This window comes from Hemibagrus wyckioides, linkage group LG07, assembly GCF_019097595.1.
Source record: "Hemibagrus wyckioides isolate EC202008001 linkage group LG07, SWU_Hwy_1.0, whole genome shotgun sequence".
In the NCBI taxonomy this organism is placed as follows: domain Eukaryota; kingdom Metazoa; phylum Chordata; class Actinopteri; order Siluriformes; family Bagridae; genus Hemibagrus; species Hemibagrus wyckioides.
Window position 1 is genome coordinate 2018706 of NC_080716.1, and position 19846 is coordinate 2038551.

Here is a 19846-nt window from a genome sequence, read left to right on the forward strand (position 1 = left end):
TTATTCAGTAAACCATTAAAGAACCCTGAAGGTATCCTTCAGTATTCAATGCAGATCACTACAGTAAAGGGTTCAAGTAGAATTTTTATTGAACGGTAAGAACTTCCAGAAGAACCCTTTTCCCAGAAAGCTATGTATTAGCTATGTAAAGGTATGGTGCTAACTCCAGATTTTTAGTATATTTTCTGTGGTTCTCCAAGAGATTATTGGTTGATTAAGTGGTTCTTAATGGTTAATGGTCTCCTGAGATAAAACTTTGAACCCTTTGTGGCTATCAAGTTCTTTATAAAACCCTTAATGGATAACCAAAGCACCCCTGGGCACTGAATGTTCTCACCCATTTGAATATGTGACCAGATTTTCATGTCCATAAAATGTAAAAACCCCATGTTGTCCAAAGCTGCCCTGTGATTGTCTAGCTTAGAGTTCATCCCTGTTGCGTCCATCGGAAGTAGGTAAAGGGGCTGCATCGCCACGGTTCGGCTTTTTATGGGAACGTTGGTGATCCCAGTCTGTGTTAATGCTCTCATTGTCCCAGATGGTGGATGTCTCGGTGTCACTGCTATAGCCTGGTTCTCCAGTGTAGTGGGTTGGGTAGAGGAGGAGAGGTTCCACTGAGAAGGTTATCAGGTCCCTCTGCTTAAAGTGAGCCAGGTACTCTTCCCTGGGAATAAAGATATCATTTGATTTGATGTAATGATCATAACTGAACTCCAGAGCGATTCCCAAATCCTCACGAACATATTGATCCCATACCAAATGCCAATCCATACTCTAAACCCCATGCAAGCTCTCCTTTATTACCCTGATCCACAACCCAAATCTTCGGTCAATACACTGATTTCTACCCCAGATCCCCATCAATACAGTGATTTCTACCCCAGATCCCAAAAATAATCTCGTTCATACAGCTGGCACTACTGTCAGAGATATTGAACATTCTTACCCAGTAATTACCCATAACTTAGCTTAATGTCTTGCCCAATTCTTTGGGTATGCTTTGTACACTCAGTAACCACAGGGAAAGCAAACGATGGTTTGCTATCAAATGTACCCTATAAATCTGAGAATATAAGCCCTGGTCACTAATCTAGGTTAAAAAAATGTTCTGAGGTGTGAAATCTACTAAATAGAACATACTTGGGGTGTTTGTTGAACATAACCGGCAGGAACTCATCTACTGGCAGCATTTTGCCCAAAGGTTTTGCCTCCAGCAGTTTCTTAGCACCCTGAAGAGAGAGAGCGTATCCCAGAGTCCAGTAGGAATAATCAGGGTATACCAGGTTCTTTATCCCCTGCACCCAGCGTTCAGGATTCTTCACCTGCAACCGCTTACGGCCCACGTATCTGGGAGAGAGGCGGAAAATTGAGGGTTATTAGGATAATTAGGGCAAACAGCAACTGTAGAACCACTTTTCATAATCTCAGTCTGTCACAAATTGCAGGTCTGCTTCAGCAACCCTTTCTTTTAAATCAGCTTCTGGCTGCTTTGTTGTTTCTCAGCTGGCCTGCCATGTGCTTTCCTAAAGCCAGACAGGAACCTGGGTTATAGCCAAAACTTAGGCAAATGCACTCGGTGACATCAAACTCTTTTGCGTACATCAAGTCCCATTGGAGCTGCGTCCGTTGAGCGTCCTCCATGATTGTGTTCAGGCGGCTCTTGAAGTTCGGTTCAAAGCGAATGTCGTCCTCTAGCACGAGTACCTGCTGCTGCTTACGTTCCACCACCTGAGGGAGACAAAATGTCTGTCAGTGTGCATGTGTGGAATGGGAGATATCCTGGACTGTCTACCTGACTATATCAGGATCATCCTTCCTAAATAATCATGGACAAAGTGGTGTGAAGTCATCTTTATCATCTATGTTTATATTATTTATTTCATACACCACTTGCCTCAAATGATGCCATTTTGTCTCAATAACACTGAGAATGATTTAATGAAGCTAGGATAACAAAGTGATTCCAGGTTGAACGTTTTTAGATAGATTCCAGGTTTTTAGATACACAGTGTACTTCCTTTGTTGTGCAGAATATAGATGACAGTATGGTATTATGCAAAACATTTAGATTTTAGATTTTCAAAACAGGATTAAATGTTACAGAGAAAATTAGCGTGCATTAAAAAGCAACATATTAAGTAACGAATGCAAAATGGTGCCGCCATATTATAAACTGTATAACTGATTGGATGTGACGTGAGTTGATTAGAGCCGGGATACATTCTGAGCAGGAGATACATTTTTTGAAGCCATACATTTATTCCAGAGCCAAAACAATGCCTTTATTTGCCGGCTCTGTGATTTTATCACTGAACCTCATTGCTTTATTCACGTGCAGACATTCATACGTATAGAACATGTGCTGCTTTTACCTGCTTCCAGATGTTGTAATGGCTGAGAAAACATCCGATCTCTCCTTTAGTGAGCTCTCTGCCGGAGTAGGGGTCTCGGTAACTGGGCAGCATCTCGATCCCTAAAGCCTGGAGCTGCGACGAGTTCAAAGCTCTGAAATAAAGAGGGTTGTTTTTAGATTTCTTTTGATATAAAGCGAATTATATGACCTGTGTGTATGTTTTTCATCTCGTACTTGCCGTCCACTGCATCGGTCAACGTGACTTCGATGCCTAAAACATCCAAAGTGCGCAACATGCGCGCTCTACGGTCAATGCGCCGCAGTAAATTAATGACATAGACCTGACAAAACAAAGACGGAGGAATATTCCAGATTAATACTAACTACTAAGACTAACTTCTGAAGAAATCTAACTACAGAAGAGTCTAAAAAATAAATAAATAAATATAAATAAATAAATAAATATAAACAAATAAGAAAAAAATTAAAAAGTCAAACAAATAATTAAACAAACAAACAAAAAAATAAATAAATAAGTCTAAAAGAAATATCATTATCATTATGTAGATTATCACCATGCTTACAAAAATAGATACGAATAATAACTGAAAAAAATACTGCGCTAAACAATATAGTTATTAGGCTTGGTGATGGTATTAATTATTAAATATTTATTATCAGTTATACCACAGGTCTGCTCGTCAGAAGGTGTTGATTAATTTTCTCTAACAGCGTTGTTGATTCTATAGTAACGTATTTCATAAAGACCAGAGAATACTCCACATAATCTGAAATGAAATGAAATGAAAAATGAAAATGTTTCATTGTACGTTTTCCACCATTGGAAAGTCTTGTTTTTCTTTTTTGTTTTGTTTTCAGAGAAGCTGTGGAGGGGTCAAAGGGGTCAGCAGGTGTTTAAAACTTTCTACAGTGTAAGTAATAACCTGGAATGAATTATTTGGCAATGAATGTAAGATTAAGGGTAATTATAAATGGATAAAAATATACAGTGTCCTGCTTTTATTCAACAAAAAATGTCATTTTTGGCTCATTTCTGTAGTATAAGTGGAATAAAACACTGTTATAGCAAATAAACAGCACTCCCTTAATACACATAAGACACATGCTGTTGTGAACGATATAAGGAGACATCAGTACCTCGTCAAACACCATTGTGTCCTTGTTTCTGGATGCAGTGTGCAAATAGCTTGAAGGCTCCAAGGCGAAATCGACTACAGAGCACAGAAGAATTCAGTGTCATGAAATATATTTCATACTGTCTTCCTAAACTGCAGGGATTTCATAACAGAAAGACATGAAAAGGGACGAGGTGTGAGTTTACACGCGGGCGTGAAAGCTTTGTGTATAGAAAGAGGCCTGTGTGAATCACCGTGTGAACGAAACACGACGGCTTCCTTTTCTTCACTAGATATAGACTCCCGTATGGCTTATGTGGGGGTTTCGTAGCCATATGGCCATCTTTCTAATATCTTTCATAAGGCCATGTTGTAATATTCAGATCTGGAATCATGCCAGTACATCAAACCTCTTTTTCCATGATATTTCGTGTTTCTATATTTTGAAGATAAATCCTTTTTTGACCGTATATGGAAAATTCTGCATCGTCAGAACTGCTGAAACTCGCCATCGCTCGACTCACTCATGGCCTCGCTGAGCGTGTGGCTGAAGCTTTCCGTCTCATCTTCCAGAGTCTGCTGGGTCTGCAGTGGCACAGGCAAATACCCATAATGCTCTCTGTTACACACAAACATCTGCACTCCTGCAGGGAAGCAAGCGAATGAGAAAATGAGTCATTACTTAATTCATTTTAATTGAATTATTATTATTATTATTATTATTATTATTATTATTATTATTATTAAAACGAAAGTACTGGATTCTTTTCTTTTTTTTTATTGGTCAGAAGGTGTTGCCAAAAAGCTTTAACATCTCCAACAGACTTGTATCGTAGGTGCTCTGTCATCTGTTTATTTAGTTAATTTATTGACCGTTCATGGAAGGAGTCTCCAGTGTCAGTGAGTTTCTCTATAACTTTCAGCAATTAATACTGACTCAAATGGTGAGTCTGAATAGCTATGTGGTGTGAATCCAGGCTCACCTGCCTGTCTGGCTGAAAAGGAGAAGGCCAGGATGTCATCCAGGATCCATGGGTAGAGCTGGTGGAGAGGGTAGAAGGCCAGGGCACGGCTGGCACGGCGGCGTAAATCCAGCAGCATGGTGGAGTGAATCATGGGCACGGCGTGGCACCCAACCCTCTTCCGGTTTCGAATGGGAATGTAGGAATCAGTTCTCTTGTAATATCCCTGCGGAAATAAAGTTAAAGATGGGTACAGTAATGGGTAGTTAAGAGCTAAAATATTTTGTATCCTTTAAAAATCTATCTATCTATCTATCTATCTATCTATCTATCTATCTATCTATCTATCTATCTATCTATCTATCTATCTATCTATCTATCTAATATATCTCAGGATTTATGGCATTTGGCAGGTGCCCTTATCAAGAGGCATTCATTTTTTTATACAACTTAGCATTTAAAGGCCTTAAGGTTTTTTTTAAAGTGTCTAGGAGTGGTTACTTGGTGGTGGTGGTGGTGCTGGAGTTTGAACTAATGACCTTCTGTTCAAAAGTCCAGTGGTTCATTCACATACCACAAATCGAATCCCATCTAATTACACTAATAAACATAAACTAAAATCCTAAAAACAAAGATGATGCTGAAGACACAGTATACCTGTGTGGTCATCCCACACCAGAAGTTAGAGTAGAGCGATCTGGATTCCAGCATGGGGGCCACCAGTGTGCGGTTCTCAGCTATCAGCTGGCTCAGGACCTTCGGGTTTGTCAGCAGGTTATCACTATCAGCAAACTAGAAGGATAAAGTGAGTACGACATGAGAGAGAGTTACTGATACCACTGTGAAGTATGTAAGTAATGATCAGTAATGTTGTGGAACAGCTTTCAATCTGACTGTAACAAAACACTGGAGACACACATAAATATATATATATATATATATATGTGTGTGTGTGTGTGTGTGTGTGTTTTCTATTTTAATGAGATAAAACGGTCAACACTGAGACCGTAAAACTCACCAGGATGTAGTCAGCCCATTGAGCCCGGGCCGATTGGAGAGCAGCCTGCCTCAGCTGCATCACATGGATGAATCTGGAGTCTGGCCAGTGCTTGGGACCGCGTTCATCAGCATAGGAACTATTAAAAAAAAGAATTCTTACTGTCCGCTTCAAATTCAAATTCAGTTTGTCACTTACATAACCATACAGAGTTGACCATGCTACCATAATCTTTCATTTTTAAAAATGCTTATTTTTTACTGTCATAATCAAAAGAAAATAAAAATAGACTGAGAATAGAATTACAATCAAATGGAATCCAGCTATACAAGTAAGGAAAGGGTTCATTTCAGTTAAATTAACTGAATAACGGAAAGCGAGAATAGAATTAGCAGAACCTCGCAGAGTCTAAAAGTACCCGAGTACTAGAAAGAGAAACAATAGAATTAATAGAACAAAAGGAAGATCTAAGAAGATTTGAATTAACAGATCTTCAGATCTAATCAAATTTATAGAATAATAACAAAAAGAGTGTCGAATAACAGAACTTCAAACTTGTGTAGAATTAATAGAATAAGAGACAGAGAGAGCACAGAATTAACAGAATGTCAGAGTGTAGAATTAACAATTAAGAGAATTGACTATTCTCTTCTCTTCATAGATGGCTTTTTTGACCATCTATGCCACAATTAATATGGGATCAAATAGATTACAAATATAGAATTATAAAGAAATAGAATTTAAGTATACAAATAGGAAAAGGAAAATATATTAAACATCAAATCAGCTAAATAATAGAGAGAATGGAACTAATAGAACTTCAGCGAGTGTAGAATTATCTGAAAAACAAAAACGGAGAATAGAATTGACAGAGCTCAGGAGTGGATAGAATTAATAGAATAATAGGAGACGAGAGTTAAATCATTAAAATTCCAAAATAAGCTGAATAATGGAAAGAGTGGATGGAATTAGTAGGACTTCAGAGGGTGTAAAATTAACTGAACAATAAAAAGAAAGAACAGAATTGACAGGCCTCAAGAGAGTATAGAATTCATAGAGTAATAGAAAACGAGAGTAGAATGATCAAAATTCCTAATTCTATTTGTCACACATACAACCGTGCGTATTATGTTTTGCAGTGAAATGCTTTTTAGACTGTCCTTTTCAATCAAAATAGAATAAATATGAATAAGAACAGAATCACAATGAAATAGAATTTAAGTATACTCTATAATATAAACAGGAAAGGGAAGAATAATTTAATCCTTTTTTTTGGCTGCAGTATTTGCACTTCCCGTGAAAGATATTATGGCTTCTCAAATCAAGCCCATCGCTTTACACTTTGATTAGAATTATTACACCGGTTATTAAAATGAATTATTCAAACCTGAAATTCTACCTGCTCCCATGCTCCGTGGTCCGGATATGTACGGAATGGTACAGTCGCTCCACTCCGGACACCCACTCCTGCAGCATGGCAGTGGTGTTATCGATGCTGTGGTCTGCTGCAGCCCTGCAATGAACATTATTTTTGACATTCTTTACTAGACAGAGAGTTTCTGCATATCAGTAACATTTCTTAAATATATATATCATCAGGACTACATATATATATATATATATAGAAATAGAAACAGCAATTAAATAATCTTCACGCTACAATAACCACACAAACCCAGAATAACTGTCTTCAGTATGCTACTCTGTCTGCTTACATCACATTTACAATGATAATATCACAGAGATAACACTTCAGCGATTGTACACGTATTCAATTCTATTCAAAATTCTATGTAGATAAAATATATTTTAAAAAGCTTCCAAGCATTAGAACCTTCATAGAAGTCTAAATATGTTCAAATGGAACTATTTCTTTCACATGACAGCAGAGAGAGAGAGAGAGAGAGAGAGAGAGCATAGAATCTTTTAGAGTTTTAGAAAAAAGACAAAAGCATGTACACTATTAACAGTGTTCTAGAGAAGAAATCATAGAATTAAAAACATTCTTCAAAAGGAGCAACACAGAACTTGCAGAATTCTAGATATTGTAGAATTAACAGAACTATAGAAAGGGAGAAAATTGCATGAATAGAAATCTAGAGAGATAGAATAGGGTTTTGGTGGAATTTTAGAAATGAGTGCAGAATGAACAGAATTCTACATAAGAGGGGAGGTTAAATATATCAGAATTCTAGACAGAAAGAGAGAGATAGCACAGACGTGTTAGCAGGAGAGCATATAATTAACAGACTTTTTTATAAAAAGCATAGGAAGGTGAGAATAGAATTAACAGAATTTTACAGAAATGGCATAGAATTGTAAATGAATTGTAGTGAGCCTAGACACAACAACATTCCAGAAAAGGCAATAGAGCACAGGGTTACCAGATCAGGTTACCAGAAAGTGTAGGATTAATAATATAATAGAAAGGAAGAGTGCAGAATTCCAGAGAGAATCAAATTAACAGAATAATAGAAGAAGAGAGCATAGACTTAACAATACTTCACTGAGTATTAAATGAACATAACAGTAGAAAAGATAATATAATTTACAAAATTCCAGAGAGTTTATTTTAGAGAAATTAACAGAAAATTAGACAGACAGAGTCTAAAATTAACAAAATCTCCAGAGGGAATTGAATAAACTGAATAATAGAAAGTGAGAGCGTATAAATAACTGCCCTCAAGAGAGTGTAGAATTAAACTCTCCACAGCAAATTGAATGAAGAGAGTTATAGAAAGTCATAGTGTAGATTTAACAAATTCACCAGAGTGAATCGAACGAACGAACTAATAAAATGTGATAGTGTAGAATTAACAACATCTCCAGAGTGAATTGAGTGAACAGAATAATAGAATGTGATAGCGTAGAATTAACAGACTTCCAAAGAGTATAGAACAAATAGTATAATAAAAAAAGAGAGAACAGATTTAACAGAATTTCAGAGAGAATTGAATTAACAAAAAATAGAAAGAGATTGTAGAATTAACAAAATCTCCAGAGCGAATTAAATGAACAGAATAATAGAAAGTGAGAGTGTAGAACAAATGGAATAATAAAAATAGGGAATAGAATTGACAAAAATTCTAGAAAGAACTTAATTAACCGTTAATTCCCCCGAGTGAATTGAATGAACGGAATAATAGAATATGATAGTGTAGAATTAACAGACTTCCAGAAAACGTAGAACAAGCAGAATAATAAAAATAGAGAATAGAATGAACAGACCTCTAGAGAGAATTGAATTAACAGAAAGATAGAACGACAGAGTATAGAATTAACAAAATCTCCAGGGCAAATTGAGTGAACAGAATGACAGAAAACGAGTGTAGAATTAACAGACCTCCAGAGAGTGTAGAACAGACAGAATAATGAAAAAAAGGGAATAGAATTAGCAGAACTCTAGAGAGAATTGAATTAACAGAAAGATAGAAAGAGAGAGTGTAGAATTAACACAATCTCCAGTGTGAACTGAATGAACAGCGTAAAGGGTCTTGATTTGACTTTAAATGTAGACATGGGTCAAATTGAGATATTCTGTGAAGTTAAGCTTTGTAAAGATTATTTCTTTAATTCTACAGAATGTCAACACTTGGTAATTCTACAGAATGTCAACACAATGTAACCATGGTGACTGTAATGTGACTACATGTCGTCCTCCATTTTCTGCAGATATTAGCTTGTAGAGTTATCATGCAGTGAATAAGTCCTAGTGTCTCTCTGCATTTTATCACTCCACTGCGAGTCTCCTGGCTGCTCCTCTGCACTGTTTACTGTTCAAGCGCAGAATATTTCAGACCCGGGTGCCGATTAGAGACGCTTTCTCTCTCAGGGCACGCACAATACCACTGTTCCTAAAATGGAGGGCGTGTATAAAGAAAAGAGAAGCACAATTTCTCATAGACTTTTTTATATAGTGCTGTGTGTTTGTGTGTAGAAGCCATGATGTATCAACACAAATTCTCAGCATGATATTCCTTAGCTTGATATTCCATTGTATGCTACACCTGCATGGAAGTCACAAATTTCTTCCCTTCAAACCACTGGAAAAAGGAAAGAAAAGAAAGGAACAGAAACTTTTAAAGAAATCATGCAGTTACCAGATAGCTATCCTGTCCTTGGGATGGTCCAGGCGTTCGATGCAGCCCAGGTAAAAAGGAAGGCTGTGTTCGGAATTGCGAGCCAGAACGACGATCATCACCTTCGGTTTGAGAAGCACCGACTCGGTCCGGATCGGTTCCAAGTCCGAGAGAGCGTCGGAGAAATCCAATCTAAAGATTCCGAACCAAAGTAGGATAGAAACCTGTAGACGAAGCATGGCCAGCACAGCACGGTGTTCCTCTGGTCTCTTACAGGGACAGAAGGAATGTGGCAGTCAGTATATAAAGCTGAGGGATCTGTTTGACTGGATGGAATTGGAGCTGGAGCTGGCCATGATCTGAACACACGCTCAGTTATTTGCATAATTAAACATTTTTATGAAATAATTGAAATAATACAGTAATTAAGCACATTTTTTTGAAAAATTCTAATTGAATAAAATTAAATACATCACATTTCAATAGATAAATAAATAATAGATAATAAATAAGTACATGATTAAATAAATAAATAAATAAATAAATAAATAAATAAATAAACATTATATACTGGATATGTTATTAGTCTGTATGTCTGATTGTTATTTAATTAAATAAATAGAGAATGATTATTTTAATATTATAGAACATGACTTTAAATTTAATAAATACATTAATTTATTATTTATTTGTCAAAATAAGTCACGGATAAGAAAATCAATTTCTAGTAGATTTGTTTGCCTAAATTTCAAAGGCAAATAAAGAATCTTGAACAGATACAAAAAAGTAAGTATTTTAAATGTTATTTGTTTGTATGTTTTCAAAGTGGATGTATTTATATGCAGGACATTTTAAAAAAAATATATATTTCCTGCTTATTTGTAAATGTAAATAAGCCAAATTTATTATCTTGTTATTATCTTGTTATTATCTGAAATGTAATCTACACAGCACTGTACTGATGTATTGTTGTTAAACAAAGAACACGGCCCAGTGGTTGATTTTTTTCACTTTGTCATGTTTTATTCCACATGCAGCAGGACAAAGGCATTTAACTTTATTAATTTTATTTCTATTTATTCAAATTCAAAGATGCTACATGTTTTCACATTCAGTTTGTTGACATGGGAGGAGCGTCATTGCTGAGGTAAAACTGTATAGACATAAACAATAGAATCTCCTTAGAGCAGAAAGGACTACAGCAGAAAGAAAACTAACCAATACACAGAGAACCCTAATTCTAAATCAAATGCCCTCTAACGCTAATTAATACTGAATGTTCACAAGAGCTTAAGATTGGTAGCCGAGGTATATACTTGTATTAGCCTTAATGCATTTCAAGCCTCATTAGCTATGTTATCTTTTTACACTGCTGAATACTCAGATCTGTTTGGTCATAAGGTGGTGATTTATTTGGATTGGACAGCAATTATTTTTTCTATAGTAACAGCATAAACATGGACTTGGTGCACATTCCATCCATAAAAATGTAAAAATAGTAGCTGGTATTGGATTTTCAGTTCAGTGCTGAATCCAGCGATGTGGAAGGATCCGGACAGTAGCCGTACTCTCGCGGGTCATCAGACAGGTGACCTGATCGAGGCTCAGTCCAGTCACCTTCTCTCCGTTTACCTCGAGGATTTCATCCCCTACTCCCAGAAGGCTGGTGTAGATGTTCTCCGTGACGCTGCCTCCCACTTGTTCTACATATATTCCTATGATGAGAGGTCCATTTTATTAGTGCAGATACTTCAAGCACTAAGACAATGTTGCATTATTTTGAAGAAAACACTGATCTAGGTCATTAAAAATAAACTAGATAAGCAAAACGATATATTTAACCCAGAAGAGCAGTACCTGAGTCCGGTCGACCTTTTCCTCTAGAGATGACAAAGCCGAATGGTGCATTGAGTGGTCTAGTGAGCTCTAACAACAAAGAGCTATCAGGAAAAGTCTGGATAATTCGTCCCATTGGCCCTGAAATTTGAGCTGCGTCTAAGTTTTCCATTCCTTTTTTAACATGAAGATCCCTAGAAAAGATAAGCATACCTGTGAAAAACCCAATATAAAACAACCTTGCTTTTAAGATTGAAGAATTCAACAGTGCTGTTGAGTAAAACAAATTAATGAGCACTTTCATGACCAATCAGAATACAGAATTCAACAGAACTTTATATTCCTCACACATTAGCATTCCCTACAAACCTGGGTCCCAGAATAAGAGGCAAATGAAGCTCTCCGAGGACAGTTGAGCGCTCATATTTCTTCTTTGGAGACTGCAGGCTCTGTACAGAAGAAGCTTTACGCAACTGAGCAAGAGGAGACTCCTGGTGGAAATAAATATATATGCTATTTAAGCATATTTAATGCTATTTAAATCTTAAAAACAGATTTTGAGAAGATTTCCAGTATAGATACGTAGCTATACTAACAGTATGGAGGGCCTGTAGAGAGGGCGTTCTCTGCAACAGAGTTTGGCCTTTGTGAGTTGGGCTTGGAGAAGCTCTGGCTGAGGAGAGCGAGAGGTGCTCCATGCTGCTGGACCGGCTGCCCTTCACCATTTTTCCCATGCTGTTCAGACCCATGGCTGAGAAAAAGCGGCGTAGGGAGAGCTTGGGTCGCCCTTCCCTCTCCAATGTTCTCCTAAAAACAAAAATAACATGGGTATTAATAACCACTATGGTCTTGAAGTATTGGTCTGCTAAGAACTTCCTGATCCGGATTAAATAAAGCCTTTTGCTATTCGGCTGGCTAAATATACCATATCATCCACAAGGGATGAGTTGGGGATAAAGTTTCCACTAAAGCAAGAAATCTGATCTGATCTAACAACTGACTACTGTTGGGATAAATAAACATACCTTGATGCACCGAAATTTTCGTCCCACTGTAATTCAGCTTTGCGATGTTCTGATCTCAGAAGTTCTGCTCTCAAGTCTTCAGTCTTCGAGATGGCCGCACCTCTGACAATCGGTCTACATTCCGGTGGACGAGATGCAGCACAGGTGGAATCTTCGCTTGGTGAAAGGGCTAGTGAATAAAGAATACAAGAATGATTCAGAAATATAGGCTCAGTGGTATAATTATTCAAGCTATTTAAAGACTGGGAAAAACAAATATGTTAATAATCCAAAAATAAGAGAACTAACATCACAAACAACAGTGAAACCCTAGTGATAATGCTTACCATCCACTGGCTTTACTGGAGTTCCCACAGGTGAGGAGTATCTGAGAGAGGATGGTTTAATACAAGGAGTGAGTCCTGAGGAGACCTGTGAAACCTGAGAAGGTGCACCAAGGTCCTGAGGGGTAGAAACAGCATAGTGAGGACTTCTTTCCACTTCCTGAACTGAAGGCAGGCTCTTCACCCCTTGTTGCTCTATTGGCCTGCTCTTGGAACCAGACTTCAAAGCTGATTTGATGGGCAGCTGTATCCCGGAAGGATCCCTATAGTTTCTGGAGCTTGTTGCTGTTGGGATACAGGAATCAATAGCAAAAGTAACACCTCGTGCAGGTTTGGAACGAGGCCCAGCCACCTCCTCCAGACTGGATCTGGTCCTAGAATTCCTACGTTGTGCCAAGAGATCTTGACCACGAGCATAAGGGCCGTGACTCGTCTCGACTCTGTTTTCCCCTTTGCGACTCCGCCTGCGGAGCTTGCCGAAAGCTGATACTCTCTCTCCAGCATCACTTGGTCCTGCAGCCTCAGTATTCTCATCCAGGCTGGAACTTCCAGACAACAAAGTACCTTTTAAAAGTTTTGGTTGAATGATTTGATGACTTGATTGACCAGATGTGACTAACTGATTACCTGAGCTTCTTTGTCCCTCTGCATTTTGCCTAGGTTCTTTGGGATAACTAGGTGTCAGTATGCTCCCACAAGCTTCACATTTCTCAGGCTTCAGAGAGGGCTCTCCTTGATTAGTCAGAATGGCCAAAGGGATATCTACATTTCCATGGCTTGATCCTAAATCTTTGCTCCCTTGTGGGACTAGGATAGGCAGTTGTGTCTTTATTTGCTGGTTGAATAGTGAACTGTCCATCAACCCCAGTTTACGCTTACAAACTTTATCTACATAGTGACACTCTGTCTCTTTCTTTGACTCATCCTCAAAGTGGACATGACTGAGTAATTGCCCTTGCCTCTGCAAGTGAGCACCGTGTTCACTGTTCCTGCTCCGGACATCCTGTGGCTGGACAGGCAGAGGTAATTTCTGCTCATGAGTAGTTGTGATGATCTGCGGTGGTGGATTAGGCATCGGTAAAAACTCCCTAATGTTGAAGAAGAGAAACAGAATAAATTGGTTGAGGGGTTTTCGATAGTTTTGTTTGAAATAGTTCTCAAACAAGATGGTTCTTTAGTGACACAAGAACCATACTCATTGAGTCAGTGGGTGATGGTTCAGTGGCTAGTGGCTGGGTTACTGATCCAAAAAATTAGGTGTTCAAGTCACAGTACTGGCTTTATATGATGATTGGATGTTAATATGAGGAACTTAACAGAAAAAGGTACTTAAGAAAAAAAGTGTGACGACGATAGACTTCAAAGAGTTCAAATGTATTTTAGAAGAAAACTAAACTTAACCTTGAATTTGCCTTCAAAGTAATGACGGTCGGCTGTTTCCAATTATTCTTCCACCCCAAACTTAAATGTTCTCCATTATCCTAGCTCGTGGAATTAAGGAGAAAATTCTTGCCTGTCATTAAACACCACATTAGTGCATTATGCCATGTTAAATGGATTAACCGACTTTACAGATAAAACTGTAGAGGATTAGGATTAATTTGTCGATGTGTATACGTGATCGGTTTTGTGTTCGTTGTGAGAGAGGATTAATGACATAAAATGGACATCCCGGATAATAATTGGCTGCTGAGGTCATGATTATGCAACTCACTGCATGGCTTTAAAGGTGAACAACATCATCTCATTACATCACAGGATCCAGTTTCTGATTCAATGCTGTCTATAAATCTGTTGTATAACTGACATGTGTAACTACAGCAAGGTGGGGCGCAATATAGTATAATTACATTGTCACTATGGTTATATCTTGGTTTTAATTGTTTATACTTGAGATTTTATTTTACCTAAGATTTTTGATGTAGAAAATGATTTGAATTCCTGGTAGTTGTACATGATGTGACATTTAAGGACTAGAAGTCTAAATTTCTATCAATTCTTAACCTTAATGATTCAGCTAGTTTATATGTTATCATTATCAAATGTTCAACAATTTTACTTCAAAACATTTACAAAAGTAATTGTTTGTATGATAATATGGACTTTTATTCACAAGTGCCTCCAATCAGGTGGCTACTGTGGCTCCTCTAAGGACTTGTAAATAAAAGACAAAGTCAAAAGACTTACAGGACTTCTCTCTGAGTGGCTTGAGTTCCAGGGTCACTATTTTGGTTCTGAGATCGAGCCTTTAATCTGGCTCTCTCCAGCAAACGCTTCGCCTGCTCGTGACGTGCGCTTAGACTCAAGTCGGCTCTATAGAACACAGATAAGAAAAACGGTGGCCAAATAATTCTTATTGTGATTCGTACAACATCATATTCAATGTGAATATTTACTATATGCAAAAAAGCAATTCAAACTTTGAAGGATGAAGGTGGTTGATTTTGATTAACACCTTTAAAACATTAGAACTGAGGAACTTTCCTTAAACGTTAGACATTTTTAATAGAAATTACAACTTCTAAAAAACTAACCAGATTATTTTTGGCATCCATATTTTTAGCAGTCCATACAAATAAAGATCAACTTTGGAAGCTGAACATACAATACACTCACTTTTGAGAGAATAATGTTGCTAAAAAAAAATGGCTTTGTTTTTACTGTCCTCATATTTTCACACTGTATAAAATGGGTTAGCTAGTTAAATTGTTAGCGTCACTAATTAGCTAGTCATTGTTTGGCATCCGAATTTCTAGCATCAATGTGGAAAAAAATTACGGGTTGATGTACATATAGGCAGAGATCTCTCCACTGTGTACAGCACATACGACTGCTGACATTTAATCTGTTCCAGATCTGTGCACTGGACAAAAAAGAGATTAATCAAATGTGTAATAAAATAGACCAAAAAGTTTTTTCTTTACCCAACATTCGTTCCAGGGGTGATTCCTGTCTCCCAGTTAACCTCTTTATAAGATGGAGGTAACCCTATACAAGAAGATGGAAAGACAAAAAGACGTCTTATTGTTGCTAATTTTACTGCTACAATTTGTTGGACAACTAACAAAATAGAATACAGAATTTTCTCCACGTGTCTACATGAGTTTTCTCCAGTTTTCTCCCCAAAACATCCAAAAACCAAATGTCGAGTAGCAACATTCATTTGCTACTAGCTGTGAACAAGAGTGTGAATAGAGAATGTTATATGTTAGCTAGATGTCATAAAAGTTCTCCAAGCCCCATTTGATAACCATTCCACCAAAACATACATGACTGGTTACTATCGTGGTGGGTGAAGAATTAGTTGTGATGGAAAGAAGGATCTTATCGGAATATCAAGATTATAAGGCAAATGAAGAGAGAAGTTGAAAGATCAAGGCAAAGGTCAGTAGTCAGTATAGTCTGTGAACAGGAAGTGATTCTGATGTACCTGGGAGATTTGATACACTTGCCACTCCCCATGTAATAAAGTACTGAAGGGAAGTGGCAGCTCAGTGGTTAAGGTGTTGGACTACTGACTGGAAGGTTGTGAGCTCAAATCAGAGGACTACCTTGATACCATGTTCCTTAACCCTCAACTGCTCAGTTGTTTAAAGTCTTCCAAATGCTTTCATGTATTGAAACCCTGCATCAAGGAGTGACTTTGAAGGACTTGCTCTTCCCCTGATCTGGCAAAACTATAGTATGAAGGCAATCCATCCTGTTGAACCTGGGGTCTAGAGAGATTCTAGAGTAGAAGACTACTCTTTGCCGAATCGGACTCTGAGAGCAATAAAAACAAGTGGGAATACACCAAAACCATATTTGTAATTTTATCAGTATCATTTAGCATAGAGACACAATTTAAGCTTCACTGCTTCAAGTCAGTGGACCCTCTGGGTCACCCACCAGTTGGTCTAGGCATGGCCCAGTTTGCCTGATTGACATGCTGTGATAAATCTGAGGGTTTTTTGCCAGACTATTATTTGACTTTTTTATAGTATACGCCTTGGAAAAGGTTGTGGTAAACCTTTCAAAATCTAACACTGTCTTTCGGCAGTTACACAACATTTCTGAGAACCAGGACGGCAGATTTCAGCCTCAGGTTTCATCACATGGTATTAAAACGTTATTATCCATAGTCCTCTTGCTCCCAGCCCCCAACATCTGTAATCTCGTAAAAGGAATGGAGCCATCTGCTCACAGATCATGAACACTGTCCTGCAGCAGTGTGGGACTCCACAAACGACTAAAAGGTTGTTGCATAAAATAATACAACTGACCCCTAAGTTCTGTCCATGAAGAACTAAAAGATCTCACCCTTGTTTACCAGTTGAGGCTGATACTGTCCTTCTGCAAGCATGGCTGGAGTGGGCTTGGTAGTGTGTGCCTCTGAAATATCTTCTCTCTCAGGTTCATCTGGTGGATTTTGTTCCTTTTGCAAATGTCTTTGGAAAGCACAGTCCAAATCTTTGTGAACCACATTACCTCTGACTATCAGCTTTTGCTCCTCCTCCCTGATGACTACAACGTTCTTCATGGTTATTGGTAAAGAATCAACCTGTCTGTTTGAAACAGTGATCTCTGGATGGGACACTCTCCAAAAACCTTTGGGAGGTGTCCGATACCTTGGAGAAGAAATCGGCTTGGACAGAACTTTGCCACCATCTCCACTTGTTGTGAAAGTGTCCATTCGGGATCCTTCTCCATGGCTACACTCAAGACTGGGAATGGAGTCTCCTTCCTTTTCCTGTTTATTTTCCTTTAGGTGGCATGAAGTTTTGAGGTTTTGTACATCAGCTCTGCTGTTCGACTTCTTGACTTCTGGGATGCTCAAAGACGATGCTTCCTTATCTGATTTCTTCTGCAAAGGTTCTGACGGACCTTCAAGAGGAACGTCAGGCATTTCTTTCCCTTTAGATCGCCTCTGTGACATTTCCTTGAATTTTGACTGTAAGGCAGATACAGCTGAGTCTGAAGGAGAATTACAGCAGCCGTCTGAGCAAGGTGCTGATTGAACCATGTGAAGAAATGTCTGTGTGCCAGCATTTTTTATTTGAGCGTTCGCCTCCATGCCACTGCTTTGTAGCGCTCGAGCTGCGAGGTCTTCTTTTCCTTTTGCTTCTTTTATTAGCAGTGGCAGATCCTACAAAGCAAAAAAAAAAACCCATTTTTTAGCCTGAGGACAGCCATGGGAAAGTCTTCAAATGTCTTGAAGACTTTCCTATCTTGGAAATCTTTCTAACTGATACAAAACGCAAGAATGTTATATAATCTGTGCCTATAACCTCAGTTTGAATGCATAAATATTATGAAAGATATATCAGGCTATTCTTCTTGACAAAAGAAGAATTTCTTTTCTTCTTTTCAGAACAAAATTACTTACCTTTAGCGATATTCCATTTGCAGCTCCTCCAACATCGCTGATGGACTTAAATCGTCATTTTTTTCCTCCCTCTCTGTACGTATATCCTACTTGAATATATGCCTCCTAAAGACATCCGACACATGTCTCGATCCTGGCCACGTCCACCTGTACTGGTATAATAAACCCGTATTTATCTTTAAGCATGTCATCCCTCGCTCAATATTCATGATTGGTCTGCTAATCCCTGCAGAAATCGGACGGATTAGAACAAAATGGGAAATAAAAGCCTGCTTTAATGCCTCGGACACGGACTGCAGGGTTTATTGCGTAAGTCGGCGCATTCCACTCATGATTTTGTTTATGTATTAATATAGAGACCTTTTTAAGGATGGTGCTGCTCAGAGTGGGAGTCTGTGTGTGACCTGAGACTTCTGATGAATTATCTATGAAACAAAACACTAAAAAAAAACACCATTATGTCTACTGCATGGGATATTTAAGCAGAACACACACACACAGCCGTGATGTATTATCTATGACAACATGAATAATGAATGACAATATGATACAGTACGAGATCCCTGGTTTGATCCCGAGCTTGTGTTACTGGACATGTTCCTTATTATATAACGCAGTTACGGTTAATGTACTTTTTTAAAAGAATGACTGAAGTGGGCTTAATGATGTGGGCTTTCTCTGCCTCTGAAATATCTTCTCTCTCGGGTACATCTGGTGGATTTTGTTCCTTTTGGAAGTATCTTTGGAAAGCACAATCCAAGCTGTCCAATCCCATCAAATCTTTGTGAACCACTTTACCTCTGACTCTCAGCTTCTGCTCCTCCTCCCTGGCGACTACGAGGTTCTTCATGGTTATTGGTAAAGAATCAACCTCTCTGTTTGAAACAGTGGCCCACTCTCCAAAAACCTTTCTGAGGTGTCCGATACCTTGGACGAGAAATCGGCTTGGAAAGAACGGTGCCACCATCTCCACTTGTTGTGAAAGTGTCCATTCGTGATCCTTCTCCATGGCTACAGTCAAGACTGGGAATGGAGTCTCCTTCCTTTTCCTGTTTATTTTCCTTTAGGTGGCTTGATGTTGTACTTTATTTTTTCAAAAAATCCATTTACAGTTTAATTTAATGTCTTTGAGATAAAGCTCCTGCTTTCACTTATAACAGCTATAAATGTTTCTTGCTTCCTCTCTTTAATTTAATACAGCAAAAACAGCCTTTTGTGGGGGGAAAAACATTGAAAGCACAAGCTCTATAAATGTTAAATAAACATCGTACAGAAACCGTAACCATATCAGTGCATATAATATGTTTATGCAGCTCGCTTGGATAAAAAAAAGGTGTAATTTCTTTAGAAACATTAAGAATTAATATCAAAATGCGTTTTAAGTACAGCTGCTAGGCCAGTGTTATGACATCATAGATATTTGAATGAGCCCCGCCCATGTTCTCCATGCCCCGCCCCCTGGGTCTTCCGTAGAACTTAGAGTATATACTTCCTAAATGTTAATCCTTCCTAAATAGTCTTAAATCATACCTGGATTGTCTACTGTTTATGCCTACTAAAAAGGAGTGCATACTTTGTAGAGTATAGTGTAAGTAGGCGAATTGGGACGAAGCAATATAGTCCCGAACATTACAAACAAGCATTCCATCCAGGTTTTCTCAGCCACTTAGTAAACTTATTTACAAAACTAAGACATTAATTAATATCCAGCGTCTGATAATACGTGTTAAGATGAAAAGCAAAACAAAATCGTGTGATTTTTCGTTGCAG

At 38.1% G+C, this 19846-nt stretch overlaps 3 protein-coding genes across 3 annotated transcripts; all 3 read right to left on the reverse strand.

The window, feature by feature from the left end:
- Nucleotides 1–193: 193 nt before the first annotated feature.
- Nucleotides 194–9766, reverse strand: colgalt2a (collagen beta(1-O)galactosyltransferase 2a). Its single transcript, XM_058394408.1, has 12 exons — nt 9549–9766; nt 6848–6961; nt 5470–5587; nt 5109–5243; nt 4473–4677; nt 4014–4133; nt 3512–3585; nt 2588–2694; nt 2373–2505; nt 1601–1728; nt 1141–1347; nt 194–664 (listed from the first exon to the last, which is right to left on the reverse strand). Exons 1-12 carry the CDS (start codon nt 9764–9766, stop codon nt 421–423), a joined length of 1803 nt encoding a protein of 600 aa, XP_058250391.1. The 3' UTR covers nt 194–420.
- An 893-nt stretch (nt 9767–10659) lies between these two features.
- Nucleotides 10660–12155, reverse strand: LOC131356866 (uncharacterized protein KIAA1614-like). Its single transcript, XM_058396107.1, has 4 exons — nt 11960–12155; nt 11733–11854; nt 11385–11557; nt 10660–11242 (listed from the first exon to the last, which is right to left on the reverse strand). The coding sequence occupies exons 1-4, from the start codon at nt 12110–12112 to the stop codon at nt 11049–11051; spliced, it is 642 nt and encodes a 213-aa protein (XP_058252090.1). The 5' UTR covers nt 12113–12155; the 3' UTR covers nt 10660–11048.
- Nucleotides 12156–12363: 208 nt separating this feature from the next.
- Nucleotides 12364–13790, reverse strand: LOC131355869 (uncharacterized). Its single transcript, XM_058394410.1, has 2 exons — nt 12715–13790; nt 12364–12557 (listed from the first exon to the last, which is right to left on the reverse strand). The coding sequence occupies exons 1-2, from the start codon at nt 13784–13786 to the stop codon at nt 12364–12366; spliced, it is 1266 nt and encodes a 421-aa protein (XP_058250393.1). The 5' UTR covers nt 13787–13790.
- Nucleotides 13791–19846: the final 6056 nt, after the last annotated feature.